General features: G+C 38.2%; 1 protein-coding gene and 1 long non-coding RNA gene across 3 annotated transcripts in view; one reads left to right on the forward strand and one right to left on the reverse strand.

Moving 5' to 3' along the window:
• Nucleotides 1-20,781, reverse strand: part of LOC149556821 (uncharacterized) — a 215,317-nt gene that overhangs the window by 66,187 nt on the left and 128,349 nt on the right. The window lies entirely within an intron of this gene.
• The window catches only part of LOC149556822 (hyperosmolality-gated Ca2+ permeable channel 1.5-like), a 211,098-nt gene that overhangs the window by 61,943 nt on the left and 128,374 nt on the right, over nucleotides 1-20,781 (forward strand). Inside the window, exons 6-7 of the mRNA XM_089831377.1 lie at nucleotides 7,261-7,380; nucleotides 7,579-7,659. Coding sequence (XP_089687503.1) covers nucleotides 7,261-7,380; nucleotides 7,579-7,659 — 201 coding nt within the window. The remainder of the gene's footprint in view (nucleotides 1-7,260; nucleotides 7,381-7,578; nucleotides 7,660-20,781) is intronic.

The raw sequence follows: 20,781 nt of genomic DNA on the forward strand, positions 1-20,781 counted from the left end.
AATGTGTTATAAAATAAAGGGGACTCTTTTAATTTAAATATTTTCCACAAACTATAGTCTATGCATTAATAAAGTTAAATATTTAAATTTAACTTTATAAAATAGCTTTATCAATGCATAACAAATCTTATCAATGATAAACAAGTCTTCTTGTCGATTTTAAACAATTACCATCGACATACCGCTGCCACTGGATGTTCGACCATGCCCAAGATGACTTACTATAAATAGTAAGTATGCCCAAAGTTGCCTCGAAACTCATCAGAAAGACCTGCAACTGAACCTATCTAGGCCAAATGGCCTCTAAGTCCCTTTAATGTCTTGGTTAGCCTACGGGACCGTGGGGAAATAGGCTAACGACAACATCATGCTATGAATGCTAAAGAGGGGACATTACAGTCCGCCCTTCCCAAAATTGCTTGTCCTCAAGCAATTTCAACTCTGGATGCTGTAATATCTGCTCATTTTTCCAAGTAGCATCCTCCACTGGTAGATTCCTCCACTTGACCAAGTACTCCTGGATGATCCGCCTGCGAAGCACCCTCTCCTTGGAGTCAAGTATAGCCTCGGGAACCAAGATAAGCTTCTCCTCATCATCAAGAGGTGGCAATACTACTGAAGGCACCACATTGTGGCCCAATGCCTTCTTAAGGCGTGACACATGGAACACATTATGCACTTTACTGTCTGCAGGCAACTCCAACTCATAAGCTACTTCGCCCACTCTCCTGATTACTTTGAATGGTCCATAGTAGCATGGTTTCAATTTCTCTGCTCCACTCTTCTTGAGAGAGGACTGTCTATACGGCTATAACATGAGGTACACCATGTCTCCTACCTCAAAAGACCTCTCAACCCTATGCTGATCAACATAATGCTTCTACTGATTTTGTGCCTTTTGCAAATTTCCCTTCAAGGATCGCATAATGTCTTGACATTCCTGCAATATATCCTTGGCCTTAGGCACCCTACTGTCCCCAGATAACAAATCAAGAAAATTAGGAGCATCATACCCGTATAGTGCCATGAAAGGGGACATTTGAATAGACATATGGAAAGAGGTATTATAGTAGTACTCCCCTAGATGTAGCCACTTCACCCAAGCCTTCTGCTCTCCTGCAATGTAGTCTCGAAGGTACCCCTCAACCCATTTATTCACTATCTTTGTCTGCCCATCAGTTTGGGGGTGGTAACTGGTACTCGGAGTTAACTCTGTTCCACACAACCTGGACAACTCCTGCCAAAAGTGGCTCATAAACCTACTATCCCTGTCGCTGACTATGTTCCGTGGCATCCCATGTAATCTAAATACCTCTCGAAAGAATAGCTCTGCTGTTTGCACTGCTGAATATGTGGACGAAATCGCAAAGAAATGTGCAAATTTCGTCAATCTATCTACCACAACAAAAATACAATCTCGACCCTGTACCTTTGAAAGGCCTATGATAAAATTCATGAAAATGCTATCCCACTTCTTCTCTGGTATAGGTAGGGGCTGTAGTAAATCGCCTGGAAAGGAATGTTCCTGTTTGTTCTGCTGACACACTGGGCAATCCCTAACGAACTGTAGCACTTCTGACTTAAGCCCTTTCTAAGTGAAGCGCTCTCTTACCTGCCGATATGTCTTAAAAAATCCTGGATGTCCTGCTAATGGTGAATCATGAAATGCTCTCAAGATCTTTTGCTTCATGGCAAACCCAGGTACCAAATAAATCCTTCCCTTGTAAATGATCAAATCATTTACAATAGTGTATCGACTATCTTGAATAGCTCCTTCAATAACACTAGATGCCCAACTATCCTTGGCATACTCTGCCAAGATCAACTCTCTCCAATCATCCATGACCATCCCAACAGCAAGCAAATGAGGCCTTGTGGATAAAGCATCTGCTACAATATTTTTCTTCCCTTTGACATAGACTATGTCAAAATCATAGGCCTGTAACTTACTCACCCATTTCTGTTGCCTGTCATTAAGATCCTTCTATCCAAGGAAATGTTTCAAGCTGTTATGATCTGTTTTTACTATGAATCGGCTCCCTGCTAAGTATTGCCTAAACTTAGCTAGCGCATGCATGATTGCTAGCATTTCTTTGTCATAGATGCTGTAAGTTCTCTCAACACCTCGTAATTTCCTGCACTCATATACAATGGGATGTTTGTCCTGCATGAGGACAGCTCCTACGCCCTCTCCCGAGGCATCACACTGTAGCTCAAAAGGCCTAGTGAAATCTAGAATGGCTAAAACAGGACATGTACTCATCAGCTCCTTGAACCTGTCAAAACAATCCTGAGCCCTCTCTGACCACTTGAAGCTGTCTCTCCATGTCAAATTTGTAAGTGGTGCTGCTATTTGTGAAAATCCCTTCACAAATCTATGGTAGAACCCGCAAAGCCCAAGAAATCCCTTGAGTTGTGAAGTGTTCCTCAGCGGTGGCCAATCCAGAACGGCCCTGATCTTGTCTGGGTCAACCCGAACACTTCCTGCACTAATAATATGCCCTAGATAGAGCAACTTTGTCATCCCAAACTCGCATTTACTCATCTTGGCATATAATGACTCCCTCTCTAGAATGCTGAGCACTGCATCAATATGCTTCAAATGTTCCTCCCAAGTACGGCTGTATATCAGTATATCATCAAAAAAAATCAACACAAACTTCCTCAACTGATCTCTGAATACTCTATTCATACAGGACTGGAAAGTGGTAAGGGCATTAGTCAACCCAAAGGGCATGACTAAGAACTCAAAATGTCCGTAGTGGCATCTAAAAGCTGTCTTCTCCACATCCACCTCTCTAACCCGTATTTGGTGGTAGCCGGATCTCAAATCAATCTTAGAGAAGTAGCATACACCGTGCAATTCATCAATAAGCTCATCAATGTGCGGAATAGGGTATCGATTCTTGATTGTCTTCTTGTTTAGCTCCCTATAATCAATGCACATCCTCATTGTACCATCCTTCTTCTTCACCAATACTACTGAAGAAGCGAAAGGACTCTTGCTTGGTCGTATGTGCCCCATGTCAATCAACTCATTGATTGCCTTTTCTATTTCATCCTTATATCTCTTTGGATGGCAGTAAGGTGTGATGATGATTGGCTTAGCCCCTTCCTCTAACTCAATAACATGCTCAATTCCCCTATCCGGGGGTCTCCCTGGGGATATCTCACCAAACACCTTAGTATGTTTGGTTATTATTTTTTGTACATTAGGTGGATACTCTTGTTTATGTTGCTCTGTCACCTCAGGCATTACTCTGAACTCTATTGTCCATTGCACCTGGTCGTGTCTGAAGAAGCTCTGCATCCGCTTAAGTGACAACAGTCGAAGTCTCCCATCTGACAAACCTCTGAGTACTATCTTCTTACCATTTGCCTCAAACCTCATTTCCATTTTCTGGAGGTTAAATGTAAACTCTTCCAAAGATTTCATCCAATTCATCCCAAGCACCATATCTTGATCACCAATGTTGACAACAAAGAAATCTCCCACCATGTCATAATCTCCCAAACGAAGCTGCAATTTGGAGATTTTCTTGGTACAGTCAATTTTGAAGCCATCAACAACCATCACCTTAAATCCCCTATGCTCTTCTGTATGTAGCCCTCTGCGTGACACAAACTTCTCATCAATGAAGTTATGTGTTGCCCCTGTATCAATGAGTGCCACAAATCTTTGTCCATCCAAAGTTCCCCTAACTCTAAAAGTGACGGCCTCCTGTATACTGGACAATTGAGCTATCGTGCTATCACTGTGTGCTTCCTCATGTGAAGAATTATCATCTCCATCTGATTTTAATGACTGCTCTGAATCTCCATCCACTGACTCTTCGGTTGAAAAATACTCCATCTACTTAGCTTTTGCTTTCAATGGACACTTATGTGACAAATCCCAGGCTCCCTGCAATGAAAACAAAGCTTCTTCCTCCTAAGATCATTAAGTGTCTTATTGTCCAACCTCTTACTTTCCTCCTTAGGTGGTTGAGCCTCTCTATGAAAAGGTTTACTGTCTTTATCTTTCCTCGAAGGGAAACTCTTTGCCTGGAATTTATTTTTAGAAGCTGAAGAGGAATCCATGTCACGAGCTTTCTTAATGGCTTCCTGCAAAGTGGGAGGTTTGAGAGCTTTAATCCACCCTCTCAATGGATCTGCTAACCCATCCATAAATAGAACCAGTATCCTCCGTTTAGATACATCTGTTACTAACAGTGCAAGTTTCTGAAACTCTGAAATGTATGTTTCCAATGATCCCCACTGTTTAAGCTGAGCTAACTCCTTGAAATGGAGTTCTGGATCCTTCCTATCAAAACGTTCAATCAGCCTCTTCGTAAACTCCACATATGAGGTAATGTGTGCATGACCCATATTGACCATACTGTGATGCCACCACTCGTGTGCTAACCCATCCAGATGAATTGCTGCATACTTAATAGCTTCTTCCTCAGGCATAGGGTTCAATTGAAAGTATGTGTCAAGCTTTTGAACCCAAGCTCTTGCTGTAGACTTCCTCGAGCCATCATAATATGGTAATTGAAGTTTTCCTACTTTCTTCCGTAGCTCATAGCTCTGGTTCCTGTCATGTCCATGTGGCATATGTTTCATCTGCACATCCATATACTCCCTAAAGGTAATTGCAGCAGTAAAATTTGGACCTCTAGCTTCCCAATCTCTCCTCAACTGGTCCTGTATATCAATGATCTGGGGCTCTGGTACGGGCTGCTCTGGGGCTCTAGGAGGAAATGTGGGAATCATGGGCCTTGAACTCACTGTCCTAGCTTGCTGGGGTGCATGACCGAAATTGTTCCCAACTTGTTCATCTCCATTATGTGTCCCATCCTGATTATTCCCATTCTGATTGTTACCATTTTGATTATCACCATTCTGATCATTTCCTCCACCCATGTTAGCATTCAACCCCATTTGATGAAGCCATCATTTGCATCATAAGCTCCATTCTCTGATTTTGTTCCTGTGCCCTCTATTCTGCTAATCGCTGTCCCTGTGCCAAGGTCTCTAATAACTGTAAGAATCTTTCCTCTCCAGGATCTCGAGCATTCCTGTCTCCCATATTGCCAATAACCTGTTCACCTGTATCAATATGATCCTCTAGATTTCCCTATTCCTCTTGTCCTATGTTTAGACGAGCCCTGGTTCTTCTTAAATTATAGTGATGAGTTAAAGGTTGAACACTCCAATCTGTCATATCACCACCTGTTCATTGTGTTTGTACCCACTAGGATGGTAGGATAAACAAGCTCTGATACCACTGTAACAACCTGCCTTGTTCTGTTATTTTTAAATGTTTATTTCTTCCTGTAATTTTGTCAAACAATTGTCTTGCAACCAAATTTCTTATAGTTTTCAGCTTGATGTTGATCAATGGTTTCTCAAGATTGTTTGTGTTTCATATGAGATGCAAGTAGGAGGCAACATAGAACCATATGCAACTAATAACAATGACCATTCATTTATTTCTTGTTTCAAATTATCAGGAAATTACAACTACCATAACAATAATATCTTCTCATTAAACTTAATGCATTATATCAACTATAAAGTTCAATGATGGTCCATACCCATTGTGGTTACAACAGTGTTAATAGTTCTGAAATTGCTACAGTAACTTGCAGCTACAGTGATCCGGACTGCGACAGTAACTCGCTGCTACAGTAACTCGCTGCAGTGATTCGGCTGCTACAGTAACTCGTTGCTACAGTACCGCCCTACAGTGATTCGGGCTGCTAACTCGCTGCTACAGTGATTCAGACTGCTACAGTAACTCGCGGCTATAGTGATTTCGACTGCTACAGTAACTTGCTGCTACAGTGATTCCGACTGCTACAGTAACTTGCTACTACAGTAATTCCAACTGCTACAGTAACTCGCTGCTACAGTACCGCACAACAAGAACTTGTTGTTACCATGTTGAATCTCAAGACCACATCTTTCAACGGCGTCAAGATTTCCAGCTTGAAGGGATTTCGTCCTTCAAACTATTGAGATATAATCTCCAGAATATTACCCAATTTCTTTGATATTTCCAAGCATACTAAAAAGCAACTCTTTTATTTCTTTTATAGTGTTCTCACAAGAGCTCAATCCTTCGTTTTCTCAATGTGGGATAAAACATCACTCCCTTTATGTAACTTATGTCTCCAATGTGTTATAAAATAAAGGGGACTCTTTTAATTTAAATAGTTCCCACAAACTATAGTCTATGCATTAATAAAGTTAAATATTTAAATTTAACTTCATAAAATAGCTTTATCAATGCATAACAAATCTTATCAATGATAAACAAGTCTTCTTGTCGATTTTAAACAATTACCATCGACATACCGCTGCCACTGAATGTCCGACCATGCCCAAGAGGACTTACTATAAATAGTAAGTATGCCCAAAGTTGTCTCAAAACCCATTAGAAAGACCTGCAACTGAAACTATCTAGGCTAAATGGCCTCTAAGTCCCTTTAATGTCCTGGTTAGCCTATGGGACCGTGGGGAAATAGGCTAACGACAACATCATGCTATGAATGCTAAAGAGGGGACATTACATCCTTCTCCCTAAATTCTCTAGTTTTCTCATAGAAACAGCTCTTATTGTATTTCCTTGTTCTTCCTCTTTTTATTTTCATCTATTAATTTGGAAGTGTGCCTCTAAAACTTCTGATTTTCATCACTATTGTATTTCCAAACAGCTGCAAACTTGATCAGCCTGTAAAATTGTTAGTCAAAATAAAACCATGACACATTACTTTGCAAATTGACAAGAAAGACAACTACATTAGTGAGGTTTACACACAATGAATGGTCAATTTTGCTGACAAATGGGCAAAAGGTAAGTATGAAAATTGAGTTTTGTAAGGATGCAAAAGATGATGTGAGTAATGAACAAAAGTCACAGGAAAAGATGTTCTGAATGAGACTTTCTATAGTTAGATTTGATGAAATGGCTTTTGTTCATTATTGTGGATAAGCATCTGGCTATTGCTAGTCCTTCATTGCTGTAGGTCTACAAGGAAACGATAATTGTGGTATTTTTTCTGTATTTATGTTATTGGAATGTAGATTTTTTTGCAGTTTCTGATAGATAGATGTTGGGCCAGGTTAAATATTGAGCTATGCTTTTACCAAAAGCTCCTAATCTTGTTTTTATGTTGTGGTGGTTGAATTTGTAAAGCCTTTTCAATTTATGTCTATTTGCAATAGAGAGATGAAATAGGGAAGAGGGAGTCTAATTCAGCTATTGAACAATAGGTTGTCTTCAATGCAAATAAATTATCCAAGCTTGTAGAGCAGAAAGAATCTCATCGAAACTGGCTAGATTACTACGAGAACAAGTATGTGAGAAATCCAAAAAAGAGGCCAAACATGAAGGTTTGTTGAATATTTCTCTTATGATATGAAACTCATTATTTTTCATTCTTTTGAAACTGTTTTACAGTTGGGTTGTAGATTTGTTGGATGTGAGTTTTCGAAGGATTTAAAAAAAAAAGTATATAAGCTGAAAAGATAATCTAGAGAATTAACTTTAGGAATGAAGGAATTTACTGAAACTTTTTAATTGTATTGTAGAAAGGTTTCCTTGGACTTTGGGGTGAACAAGTGGATTCTATTGATTATTATAAAGCTAAAATTGATGCATTGGTAAAGGATGTAAGTATGAATGTCTGGAAAGAGTTCTACTTTTGCTATGAGTTGAATTTCATTGTTCAAATGATATTTTCATGTGATTTAAAAATTTTGCATTTAAATTTTTTATAACTAGCAATAACTTGATTTCTTCATTTATTGCATGCTGCGAATTTGCTTGAAGACATACTATGGTGTAAGTATTGAGATAATAAAATGACTTATATCTAACAATGTCAACTTGTTGCTACAAGTACAATTATGGTGACCTAAGCCCTTTTTTGGATGAGATAATAGACAACAGTAGGTAAAAAGAGCTCAAATGGGGATCATTGCTAAAAGCCCATGACTGTGCCAAATAATGTAAATAAAAAATACACACAAGAATAATAATACCATGGATGCATGCAGATGTGGATAATAAGAATAGACATCTTTACAAATGGAAAATAAACCATATATGGATGCAGTCTAGATATTTCCGTCCATGATTACAGATTTGTATGTCTACTCTATTGCAACAATTAGTTTCTTTTATTTGCAGTATTTCAAGTTTGCCATTTGAAAAAACAAAAATATCTGTTCTATGCAAAGCACATGATACAGGTAAAGGTTGTTTTCTAGGTCTCAGCCAAGGAAAATGTGAACATTTAATTTGTGCTACTATGTACCAGGCATGACCAATAAAGGGAAAACAAATGCTTCATAAAAGCCCTTATTCATTGATGCATGCTTCATAGAAGTATCTTAAATTCATCTTTCTCCAGTCTTCTCCATCATTCCAGGTCTTGAAGGGTTTACAGCTTTTCTTAATAGATGATTTCAGAAGCATGTTTTTGGACATATTTGCTGGTTCTGAGGTTTTGATGCAAATTCCTATCATCATCTACATCTAATAAACATCTATTCATATTTGTCTAGGCTGCTAGAGTTTGGTTATGAAATCTATTACTTTTCTGACCGTTTCATTCTGGCTGTAGAGTTTTTCATCACTGTTTCAGAAGACTTTAAGTTGTCCAAAGGCAGGATATCAGACATAACAGAAGTAATTTTGGAAAAATTGCAGAGGTACATTTTTTAACTTTATAAGTGACCTAGCAATCATTAGAGGGTAAATTCATTACAGCAGTTTTGTGATAGCCATAGAAGGGTTTTACTTGGACAATTTGGTCATTTCTTACATATCCTTATTTTCTTACCATAGAGGGATGAGTGGAGGTTTGGCGTTTGTGTATGTTGGTATGTGAGTTTTCCCACCCTGGTTTCAGATATGTGTAATTTCCCTTTCTTAATCAGGCAATATGGTAGAATGTCCGCCTATTGAGTGGATTCCCGTACGCTAATGAAATAGAGTTAGTCAATTCATGATGACAGTTCGATCTATCAGTTTGGTGGTGACAAGTGCTTATTTGGTCTTTGATGATTGAGATGTCCATAGTACTTTTTTGGACCAGTTTTGGTTAAGTTCTCCAATACTCGCTATTTTCAGCAAGACAATTTCAAGCACCAAGTAAGTTGTAATTGCTAATATTCTTAGATATGCAGGCCTTACCTTGATTTTTGAAAAAGTCTAGAGTATTAAATTTAGTAATGATAAATTACTAAGTTATAAAGTTAAATTAATATTATATTTATCAATATTATGATTTATTTTAAAAGAACTAATTTATGCTCAATAAAGAAAATTAAGTGCAAATATTTAGAAAAGGCCCATTTTAGGTTTAGGTTGCCACTTTGGCGACATAAGGAATTTAAAATAAAAGTTAAGTGCAACTGTAATGTTCTTGTTCAAGTATTTGCAAAAATGGTGATTAAGTGAGCCAGTAGAAATGGCCGAACAACCTAATGAGAAGCCCCACGGTAAGATAGGCTACCATATGGTGTGACTGGCAAGTGTATGACACACACAGGTAATCCCATGGTGAGCAAGAAGGAGGGTGTAGTGTCAATGATGGTGTACAGTTAGTGTTGGTAGTCGAATAGTGTGGGCAAGGAGATAATATGATGGTCGTATGGTAGACTCAAGAGGCCGTACGGTGGTATTTGATGGGTGGTCGTATGGTAGATGTAGCTAGCCATACATCAAAGGAGGGATAGGTCATATGGTATTTGGGCCTTGGTTGTACAGTATGGACAATAGGCTGATGAAGGTCATACGGTATCTATCTGGGTCATAGGTTGATGTACGGTATGAGTATGCATGGATAGTATAGTGCCATGAGGGATGGAAGGTATTGCACGTTGCTTCACCAACAATTTGGGCCTTGCTCAAAGTTATCAATACATGTGATTGCATTCGCCAGAGACACCAAACAACACTAGTACAAATATTGAAAACCAAATCACAGATTGATATAGATATAAGTATTTGCAAGCAAAGATAGTGTGCGGAATTGCCAAATCCGAGCAAAGTAATACAACAACGGAATAGGGTGAGGGATGAATCCCACAAAAACTGGAAGGCCAACTAGGGAAGATCTTTCAATTCCGAAAGGATGAACAACAGACAATCCCAATGGGAATTTGCAGTACAAAGAAATAATCCAAATCACATGCCAACGACTACCTACAAGCCGTGCTTAAATACCCATCAGGGAAAACCTTTTTGAGGGTGTACAAAGATAGCTGACGGTTGTAGTTACCTATGGAAACAAAAACAAAAATCGGTCCGAGATATAAATCAATCAGCCCATTAACAAAGGTTTGATTAATAATTTATTTTATGACGGAAACATTATAGTCCTCCCATCCCAAATTTTGCTTGTCCTCAAGAAAATGTAATGCCGAATGCTGTAGAATGTGCTCGCCTTCCCACGTCGCGTCGTCCAACAGCAAGTGCCTCTAGCGTACCAAATATTCCTTCACCGTGTGGTTCCACAGGGTCTTCTCATGTACTTTAATGATCTCGACTAGTTCCAATATGAGCTTCCCTTCTTCATTGAGCAATGAAAGGTCTGCAGCTACCGTGATGTTCTATCCCACAACTTTCTTAAGGAAGGAGACATGAAAAATGTTATGAATGCGGCTCCCCTCTGGAAGTTCTAGCTCATAAGAAACTTCACCGATGCGGCAAACTACACAATAAGGGCCATAAAATCATGGCTTGTATTTTTTCTTTCCCCTTTACCTTCAATGAGGATTGCTTGTATGGTTGAAGTTTGAGATAGATCAAATCTCCCACTTCGAAACTTCTCTCAATTCGGTGTCTATCGGTGTACATCTTTTGTTGATTCTTGGCCCTTTGTAAGTTTTCCTTCAAGCACCTCAGGATGTCCTACCCCTCCTAAAGCTAGTCCCTCGCTCTTGGTGCACGACTGTCACCTAATATTGTGTGGATGAATGAAAAGGGTTCATACCCGCATAGTGCTTTGAAGGGTGCCATCTCGATGAAATTGTGGTAAATGGTATTGTAGCAATATTCCCCTAGGTGCATCCATTTGACCCACGCCCGTTGTGGCGAAATGTAGTTTTGAAGATAGCCTTCTAGCCACTTGTTCACAATCTCTGTCTGTTTGTCTATCTAAGGGTGGTAACTAGTACTTGGCGACAATTCCATTCCTACCAACCGAAATAGTTCTATCTAGAAGATACTGATAAATCGTCTATCCTGATCACTAACAATGTTTCGGGGTAACCCATGTAGATGAAAGACTTCTCTAAAAAATAGATTGGATATCTGTGCAGCCTGAAAATCTGAGGGGATGGCAAAAAAATGTGCATACTTCGTCAGTCTATCAACTATCACGAAGATACATTCCTTTCCATTCATTTTGGGAAGTCCAGTAATGAAGTCCATTGAGATACTTTCCCACTTTTGTTTTGGTATAGGCAAAGGTTGTAGTAACCTGGTAGGTAAAGTATGTTCGAATTTGTTTTGCTGGCAGACCGCACACTCTCTTAGATACTGAAATACGTCTCCTTTAAGACCTTTCCATGAAAACCTCTCCTTGAGTTGTCTATAAGTTTTGATGAAACCTAGGTATCCGGCCAAGGGTGAGTTATGTACCTCCTTCAAGATTTTCTGCTTCAGTTTGGATTCAGGCACTAAGTATATCCGATTCTTATAGTAAATGATGTCGTCAACCATTTTGTACCGATCATCCTGAGTGTTGCCATCCATTAGCTCATAGGCAAATGTGTTCATGGAATATTCCACCAACAAATGTGCTTTCCAATTAGCTGAAATTTGAACTAGTAAGTTGATGGCGAGTCTCCTAGACAAGGCATCTGCAACCGCATTGTTCTTTCTCTTCACATATTCAATGTCAAAATCAAAAGCTTGAATCTTGCTTACCCATTTTTGTTGCCTTTCATTCAAGTCTTGTTTCTCTAGAAAATATCTTAAGCTATTATGATCAATACAGATGACAAACTTGGCACCCATCGGATACTGTCGGAACTTGGTTAGTGCATGAACAATAGCCAACATCTCTGTCATAAATGGAATACAGATGCTCTACTTGTGTAAGTTTCCAACTCTCATAGGCTATGGGGTGTCGATCTTGCATCAATACCGTGCCAATGCCTTCTCCGCATGTGTCACACTCCAGGTTGAATGGTCAAGTGAAGTCAGGTAAGGTGAGAACTAGATAAGTGCTCATTACTTCTTTCAACTTATCATAAGTGCATTGCATTTTTTCATTCCATTGGAAGGAACCCTTTTTGTCAAATATGTTAATGGTGCACTGAGATGAGAGAATCCTTTTACAAACCTCCGATAATAATTGCACAGTTCAAAAAACCCTCGCAACTCAAGAGAGAAATTTTTTTTTTTGGGGGGAGGGGGGGGGAGTGGGGCAAAATCAAGGATTGCTTGAATCTTCTCCTGATGAACCTGTACTCCATATTTCTAGACAACATGCCCTAGGTACAATATTTCTGTCATACCAAATTCGCACTTCGATCGCTTGGCGAACAAGGACTGAGCCTTCATGATCCCTAGGAATTCATTCAGATGCTTCAGGTGCTCTTCCCATGTCTTGCTATAAATAAGGATATCATCAAAGACTACCAGTAAGTACTTACACAACTGTTTCTTGAAAATGTGATTCATGCATGACTAGAACATAGCAAGTGCATTCGTTAATCCAAAGGGCATGACCAAGAACTCATAATGCCCATAGTGACAAGGAAAGTCGTCTTCTACACGTCTTCTTCCCTCATGCGCATCTGATGGTATCTGAAGTGGAGATCTATTTTTGAAAAATAAACCACACCATGTAATTCATCCAACAATTCATCGATCCTAGGAATAGGATATCTATTTTTTATCGTCTTTTTGTTCAACGCATGGTAGTCCACACACATACTCATCGTCCCATCCTTCTAACCAATACTACTAATGATGCAAAAGGGCTAGAAATGGGATGAATCCATCCTTTCTCAAGCAGTTCTTGAATCGTCTTTTCGGTCTCATCTTTGAATTTCTTGAGATGGTGGTTATGACTGGCTTGGTGCTTGCTTGCAACTCGATAGTATGTTCAAACCCACAATGGGGAGGTATGCCAGGTTGAATGTCTATAAAAACTTTATTATAAGCACTCAAGATGTTTTGAAGATCATCATCATAGTGAGGTATCTGTTGTCCATTTATAGGTTCTACTAAAACAAAACAATGTACAACCCATGCAACGTCATCATGCCTAAAAATTGCCTCCATCTGATGTGCTGAAAATTCCTTCAGCCCCTCACTGGCTATTTTGTAGAGAACAACCTTCTTTCCATTGACAACAAAAGTGAAGTCCATTCATTTGAAGCTTTGAGTATATTCGTCAAGTGTCTCCATCCACTGTATGCCCAAAATAACCTCCATATCATCTAGGTCCACTATAAATAAATCCTCTATCACAATGGGGTTTGCCATGGTAATACTTAGTTGGGGAACAAGTTCTGTACAAAGAAAAAGGGTCCCTCTGGCTACCTTGACATGGAATACTGTGTGCGATTTCGTAGATAGACCTCGTCGTTTCACCAAAGATGAGTTTATGAAGTTTAGAGTGGCTCTGCTATCGAGCATCACCATGACCCTTTCTCCTTGAAGGGTTCCCCGTTCACAAAACAATGTACAGCTCGGGCTCCCAGCTAAGGCGATAGTTCCTTTGCACCGTACCGATGCTGCAATTCTCTCCATACGGTTTAGATTAACCATTTTGGTGTCCTCGTGGGGATGGTTTTCTTCGGAGGGTAGATCTTCCTGTTCATCCTCATCATTGGAAACAACTTCAATGTAGTGAATTTTCCCTTTCTTGAGGCATCTGTGCCCAGGTTCCCATGGTCCCTTGCAGTTGAAACATTATTTCTTCCTTCAGAGCTCCTATTTGATAGCTACGTCCAACGATAGCTTCTTTGGTAGAGTTTATTACCTTTGTCCCTCGGAAACACTGGCGGTTTGGAATGTGAGTACCCTCGAGAGGATGACGTCGATGCTAATGTCATACTCCGAGCCTTCTTAATGGCCTCTAATAGGGTGGTAAGATTGAACCCTTTTACCCAACCCTTCAGTGGTTCTGTCAGTCCGTCAATGAAGAGCACTATCTGTCTTCTTTCGGAAATGTTCATGACCAAAACAAAGAGTTTCTGAAATTTCGTAATGTATTGCTCAACCGATCTAGTTTGCCTCAGTTGTGCCAATTTTTTGAAATTAAGTTCCCAATATTTACCATCAAATTAATCTATCAATCTCTCAGTGAATTCTGCACAGGTATTTATTTGGTCATGCCCCAGTGTGATGGTGTCATGATTCCACCACTCATGCACCACTCCCTCCAAGTGTAATGCTGCAAATTTGATTGCTTCTTCTTTTGGCATTGGATTAAGTTGGAAGTATGGACCTTCATTACCCACACTTGAGCAGATATGGATCCGGACCTATCAAATGGTGACATATTTTCTTTACTCAATTTCCTTCTGCAATCATCGTTAAAATATCCTTGGTTTCCGCCTCTTGAATATCTCATTCTGAATTCTGCGTAATCTTTGTAGGATATATCTTCCTCAAAATTTGCATTCTTCCAGTCTTCTCTAAACTGTTCTTCAACTTCCTCAAAGGTTGTCTACTCCCCTCCATATCGTGCCTCCGTTTGTGGGGGGAAAGACAACATGGAAGGTCGAGAGCATGCTAGATGAGGGTTTGCCTTACCCAACACCAAGTCTGCATTGTGACCATTTTGTTCACCTGATATTTGTTGTCTGCCAATTTCTTGAGAGTTTTTCCATGAGTCGCTGAGTATCATTGATTTATGCCGAATTCCTCGCAAGTTCTCTTAGTAGCACCAAGAGTTTAGTAGTCATGGGTTCTTGTTTCGCCACCATTCTATCAACCAAATGGGATCTTCTTCTCTTCTAGCTATAAATTCTCATTCACTATCCACAGGCTAGCAAGATGGTTAGCTTTGATACCACTATAATGTTCCTGCTCAAGTATTTACAAAAATGATGATTAAGTGAGCCAGTAGAAATGGTCATACGGTCTAATGAGAAGCCCCACGATAAGATAGGCTGCCATATAGTGTGACTAGCAAGCATATGACACATAAGTAATCGTACGATGAGCAGGAAGGAGGGTGTACGGTCAATGATGGTGTACAGTTAGTGCTGGGAGCTGTACTATGTGTGCAGGGAGATAATATGATGGCTGTATGGTAGGCTCAAGAGGCCGTACAATGGTATTTGATGGGTGGTTGTATGGTAGATGCAATTGGCCGTATATCAAAGGAGGGACAGGCCGTATGATATTTGGGCCTTGGTCGTACAGTATGGACAATAGGCTGATCAAGGTCGTACGGTATCTATCTGGGTCATAGGTTGATGTATGGTATGAGTGTGTATGGATGCTATAGTGCCATGAGGGATGGAAGGTATTGCGGGTTGCTTCACCAATGATTCGAGTCGTGCTCAAAGTTATTAGTACAAGTGATTGCGTTCGCCAAAGACACCAAACAACGTTAGTTCAAATATTGTAAACTAAAGCACAGATTGATACAAATATAAGTATTTGCAAACAAAGATAGTATGCGGAATTGTCAGATCCGAGCAAAGTAATACAACAACAAAATAGGGTAAGGGATGAATCCAACCAAAACCAAAAAGCCAAATAGGGAAGATCTTTCACTTTCGAAATTGCGAACAATAGAGAATCCCAACGGGAATTCATAGTACAAAGAAATAATCCAAATTGCATACCAACAACTACCTATAAGCTATGCTTAAATACCCGTTAGGGAAAACCTTTCCGAGTGTGTGCAAAGATAGCCAATGGCTACACTTACAGAAACAAAAAAAGGGTCTGAGATATACTAAATCAATTGGCCCATTAAGAAAGATTTGATTAATAATTTACTTTATGACGAGAATATTTGGGAGGTCATTTCTTTATGTTAGATCTCATATTTTGATATTGTACTTTCCTAGTTGAACATGTTCTTCTTGTGGGTTTATAAGGGAGAAATACCTTGTAGGCAACATCTTCCATGCTAGTAAGAGACCAAATTTGGATGATTATGGTGGTTTTATTCATGAATCACATTGGATGTTTAATGGTGTTTTGATTTGGTCTTCTTTAGCTTTAGAGCTTCCAATTGGCATGAGGGTTTGAGGTTGTCAACTTGGGGTTTGGGTATGGTATATCTTTCCTAGAAGTGACACACCTAGGACATCTCCAACATTGTTTATTAGTTTTGTGTGAAAGAAGGGATTCTTGTGACTATGTTATCTATATTTGGCATGCTAATAGGCATAGTGGTTTCTTGTCCTAAGATTCATATTTAAGCACTTGGGGAAGTTTCATGAGGTTTTGACCAAGTTTGGTCCAACCATGCAAAATGTTGTCAAGTTGCATGACAACTTTTGTTGCTGTGAGTGCATTTTCTAGAAAGGGGTTGAATAACTACCTCAAGCAGTTGGGATATGGTGGTTTGGACATATAAGGTCTCCCTTGACCTATGACAAGGGTTGGTGAACACTGGAAGTAAGTTTGATTAATGAGCAAGCTAGATTACTCAACAATTTTACCACAGTTGTAGCATTTTGGCTCACATTTGAAAATAAATGGATTAAACTCTGCATGGTAGCATGTGCATGAGTTAGTAGTATTAATTTCTTCATTCCGTATGTGGTTAGATAGGTTGTTTAGTTTCATTTCGTAGCATTTTGTAAATTCTTTTGGTTTTGGCACTATTGCTGGTCTGAACTAGGCAGTTGGTGATCATGGGGTCATAACTCACGTTCCCGCCATGGTATTTGTATAGTTCCTTGGGATTTGTGAGATGACTCCCTGCACAATAATTGTGCAAGATCTTGGGCCCTAGAAAGCAACCTTGATATTTTTACAATGATGCCCTAGGCAAGCCAGAGCAACATGGTTAGGGATCACAGAGGTTGCAAGAGCAGTTTGGTGGATTGCATGCATGCAATGCTTCAATCTGACATGTGGAGAGGTGTTCATGAGTGTAAAGAAGCCTCATGCCAAAGGAGAATCCATGGTGTTAAGTTTTGTTATGTGTTTGACCAAACCCTTGTGATGGCTGATAGCATTGTGCAAAAACCATTGTTTTTTGGCTTAACTCTAGCAACCCACTATATGAACAGGTTTGGGAAGTGAGACTTGATAAATCTGAATGGTCTTCCAAAGGGTATCTAGAATTGATGCTTGTTTGCCATCTCATTAAAGGAGTTATTAGCCAAAAGGTGTGTTTTGAGGCCTAATTCCTTGTAACCCTATTATGCCTAGTTAAGAGCAATTTCTTGAAATCGATAGGGATTTCTTTGCATTTAAAGTTGTTGAACATTGGAATGGATCCAATGCCCTAGAAACAAACTTTCCATTGTTGATTGGTTTTGGTCATATTTGATCACTTGATGTGGGTGCAGCAAGAAGACATCCATGAAGCATGTTAGGGGTTGAGTGGATTTCATCATTGGTGTGGACAAGTTGAAGAGGTGGAGGATTGGGAATAGGATCCTCTTGAGTTAGGGTTAGTGAAGAACCCTAATAGGCTAGAGAAGTGACCTAGTAAACACCCTAGAAGAAGGTAGAGTTAAAGAGCAAGACTTGTTCTTACATCACTCATGAAGTGACATGTCTCTATGTTCATCAATATTGGTTACTATAAGTTAATTGCCATTAGACAATATCATCAACTATATATATATATATATATATATATATATATGTATGTATATATATAATTAGATATAATTAGATATGTCTAATTGATGATTAATCAGATGCAGTAATAATTAACCAATGACTATAAAGGGATCGTTCCTAGATCAATCCAACTCAACTAAAGATATATCAACACTCCCTCTTAGCCAGGGAGGATAAACACATGGTTAGATATTACATCAATGTAATATCAAGTTGGCATGATTAAGAATATCTTTGATCAGAAGAAAAATTTTAGATATCATCTCATGGTATCAGGAATAATGGTCTCAGAATATCAAGTCACATGATATTCACCAAGTACTCAAAAAAATGTCCATAAATAAAGTATCCTCAATGATACTTACCATAAAAAATTCATGGTCTATTTAAGGCATTTGGGCAGTATATAACTCCCTTGTTCAGTATGGAATTGAGGGCCCATCGAACAAAAAAAAAGCATCATTTGAAAAAAGAAACACCACTACAAAATAAAATAAAAAAATTGCACCCTATAGGAAACATCGCTGGAAATTGATGACAATTATTTTAACAAGTGAGATCGCGAAAGCAAATACCATTTCCTCCACAAACGTTAACATGACATACTAGGAAGCACCAAATGACGGGAAAGAGAAATGCAGAAGTCGGGTTACCTTTATTAGAGAATCTAATAATAGGACACGTCCTTTATCATAGCAGTTATCAGGAAGAGAATGAAGTCGTTTAGACATGAAAAACATTCCATATAAGGCCACATCAAACAAAAAGATAACATCAAAGAAAGACAAAGAAACAAAGGCTATTTTGTATAGGCACCAGGAGGAAGGCATCACATCTAACCAGTGACTCCATCAACTAAGAAGTCTTACAATTCATATTATAGAGGGAACACAATATATTCCCGATCATCATAATTTGCAAACATGTCACAATCAAAGGTAGAATGTAAAGAACGATATAATATTACCTCACAGACATGTGTAATCAGAAACAGAGACAGCATTTGATCTAATATTACAAAGGCACAAGTTATCTAAATAAAGATCGCTCCAATCAGTTGTTAGAGTATTTAAAATACATATATACAATAACATCTTAGATTGATATTTCCAAACAAAGTTATGTCATATTCAAGTTTTATGATGTTACTCTAGAGTTAAGTGACAACTTGTACTTTAGAGACCAAGAAGATCTTGGTAGAGGACATCAGTTATGAATCTTGAGAGCATTTGAAATGAATGTTGAGGTTCCAAATAGGAATCCAAAGAGGGATTTATTATGGGTCCCTACAGACAATATATATATATATATATGTATATATATATATATATATATATATGTATATATATATATATATATATATGTATATATATATATATATATATATATATATATATATATATATTTTGTAGTGGTCAATCATATGCATATGTTAGAGATAAGAGACTTGGTTAGAGGTGGGATCTCTACCAAGTAGTGTTGTAAAGAGAACAATTAGAAATCCTAAGAGGTCGTAGGAAAGGTTCTCTTCACATGATGATTGCCTAATCGAGAAGTCATTCTCATTAGAGGGTAAGGTGATTTAAGAAGAGTCCTTTTCAAAGGATTAGGGGAGTTTAGTAAGGGGTAGCATTTAGAATAATATTTAATTAGATCATCATTTCTAACATGTTTTTGATTTCAATATACATTTTGTATGTCATACTAAAAATTACTTGCACGTTCTAGCATTCCTTTCCTTAAACTAGAAGAGGGGACATTACAGTGGTATTAGAGCATGATCTTGCCATTTTGCAGGGTAAAAAATGGACCTAATCAATAAGAATGAATCTAAAAATATGCAATTCAACTTTGTTTTGAATGAGTACAAAAAATAAATAAAATAAATTAGAGACATGCTATCATCAAATTTTTATTTGATAGAATATAAAAGGACACCACCATCCAAGACCAATCTCAATGAAACCTAGAGAAGGACTTGTCCCAAATGTAAACACAAAATTCAATTAGTAAACAATAAGAAGAAAATAACATTGCTTGAGGACAAGCAATACTAGGGAGGGGTGGACTGTCATGTCCTCCATTTTAGAAGAAAATTAAAAAAATAAAACAATAAAGATTAAATAATAATCAAATAAATAATAAATAAATCTTCATATTATATAATCACAATGGAAATGATAATTAAAGGACCTATACAAGGTTGGAGTGACTAACTCCATAGTATAAAACATTACATCAAGATTCAATCAGTTACATTTATTTTACAATTATTACACAATGTTGGTTGAGAAGATTATGCTTGTTAAATGTAGATACAAGAGCATTGAAGTATTGATAGAACGATAAGAAAGAAATGAAATATAATATAAGAATTTATAATTGAAAATGTGATATGCAGTTGTATAACTAACAATTATACCATTAGCAATATTTATTAATATTACCAAGTTATGAATACTTATTGAATCCAAATGAAATGGTCGAGATAGAATTAACATGAAATGAAGTTGGAGGATGATAACCCTCACCCAAGGTATATTTTCCATGTTAGAAATGATGCTCCATTTAAATTTCCAACTCATTATAAGTGCACTTAGTTCCATCCTCAAACTATCAATTATATCACTTAATTCAGACTTGGAACTCAAACAAGAGCCATGGATTAATTATGATTATGTCATTCAAATGAAAATAGTAATTGCTTGAGGACAAGCAATTTCAAGAGGGTAGGACTTGATGGAGCCCAAATTTTCAGAATTAAGGACTCCATTTTTTAATGCTGGGATATATGGAATGGTCAAAACTTGAGACAGAAATCACATATAATGAGGAGTTCTGCATGTCTTCAAAGCAATCAAGCCTTTTCCAAGAATTCACAGTATGATGACGGAGTCAGATGAGTACAAAAGAGGGATTTCCAAATTTATAAAGACGATACCATCCAAGCAACAGGAATTCTGAAGTAAATCAACAAAAAAACTCAAATCTGCAAGCCA

Source organism: Cupressus sempervirens, chromosome 5 (assembly GCF_028749045.1).
Source record: "Cupressus sempervirens isolate cs-2001-9-10 chromosome 5, ASM2874904v1, whole genome shotgun sequence".
NCBI lineage: Eukaryota > Viridiplantae > Streptophyta > Pinopsida > Cupressales > Cupressaceae > Cupressus > Cupressus sempervirens.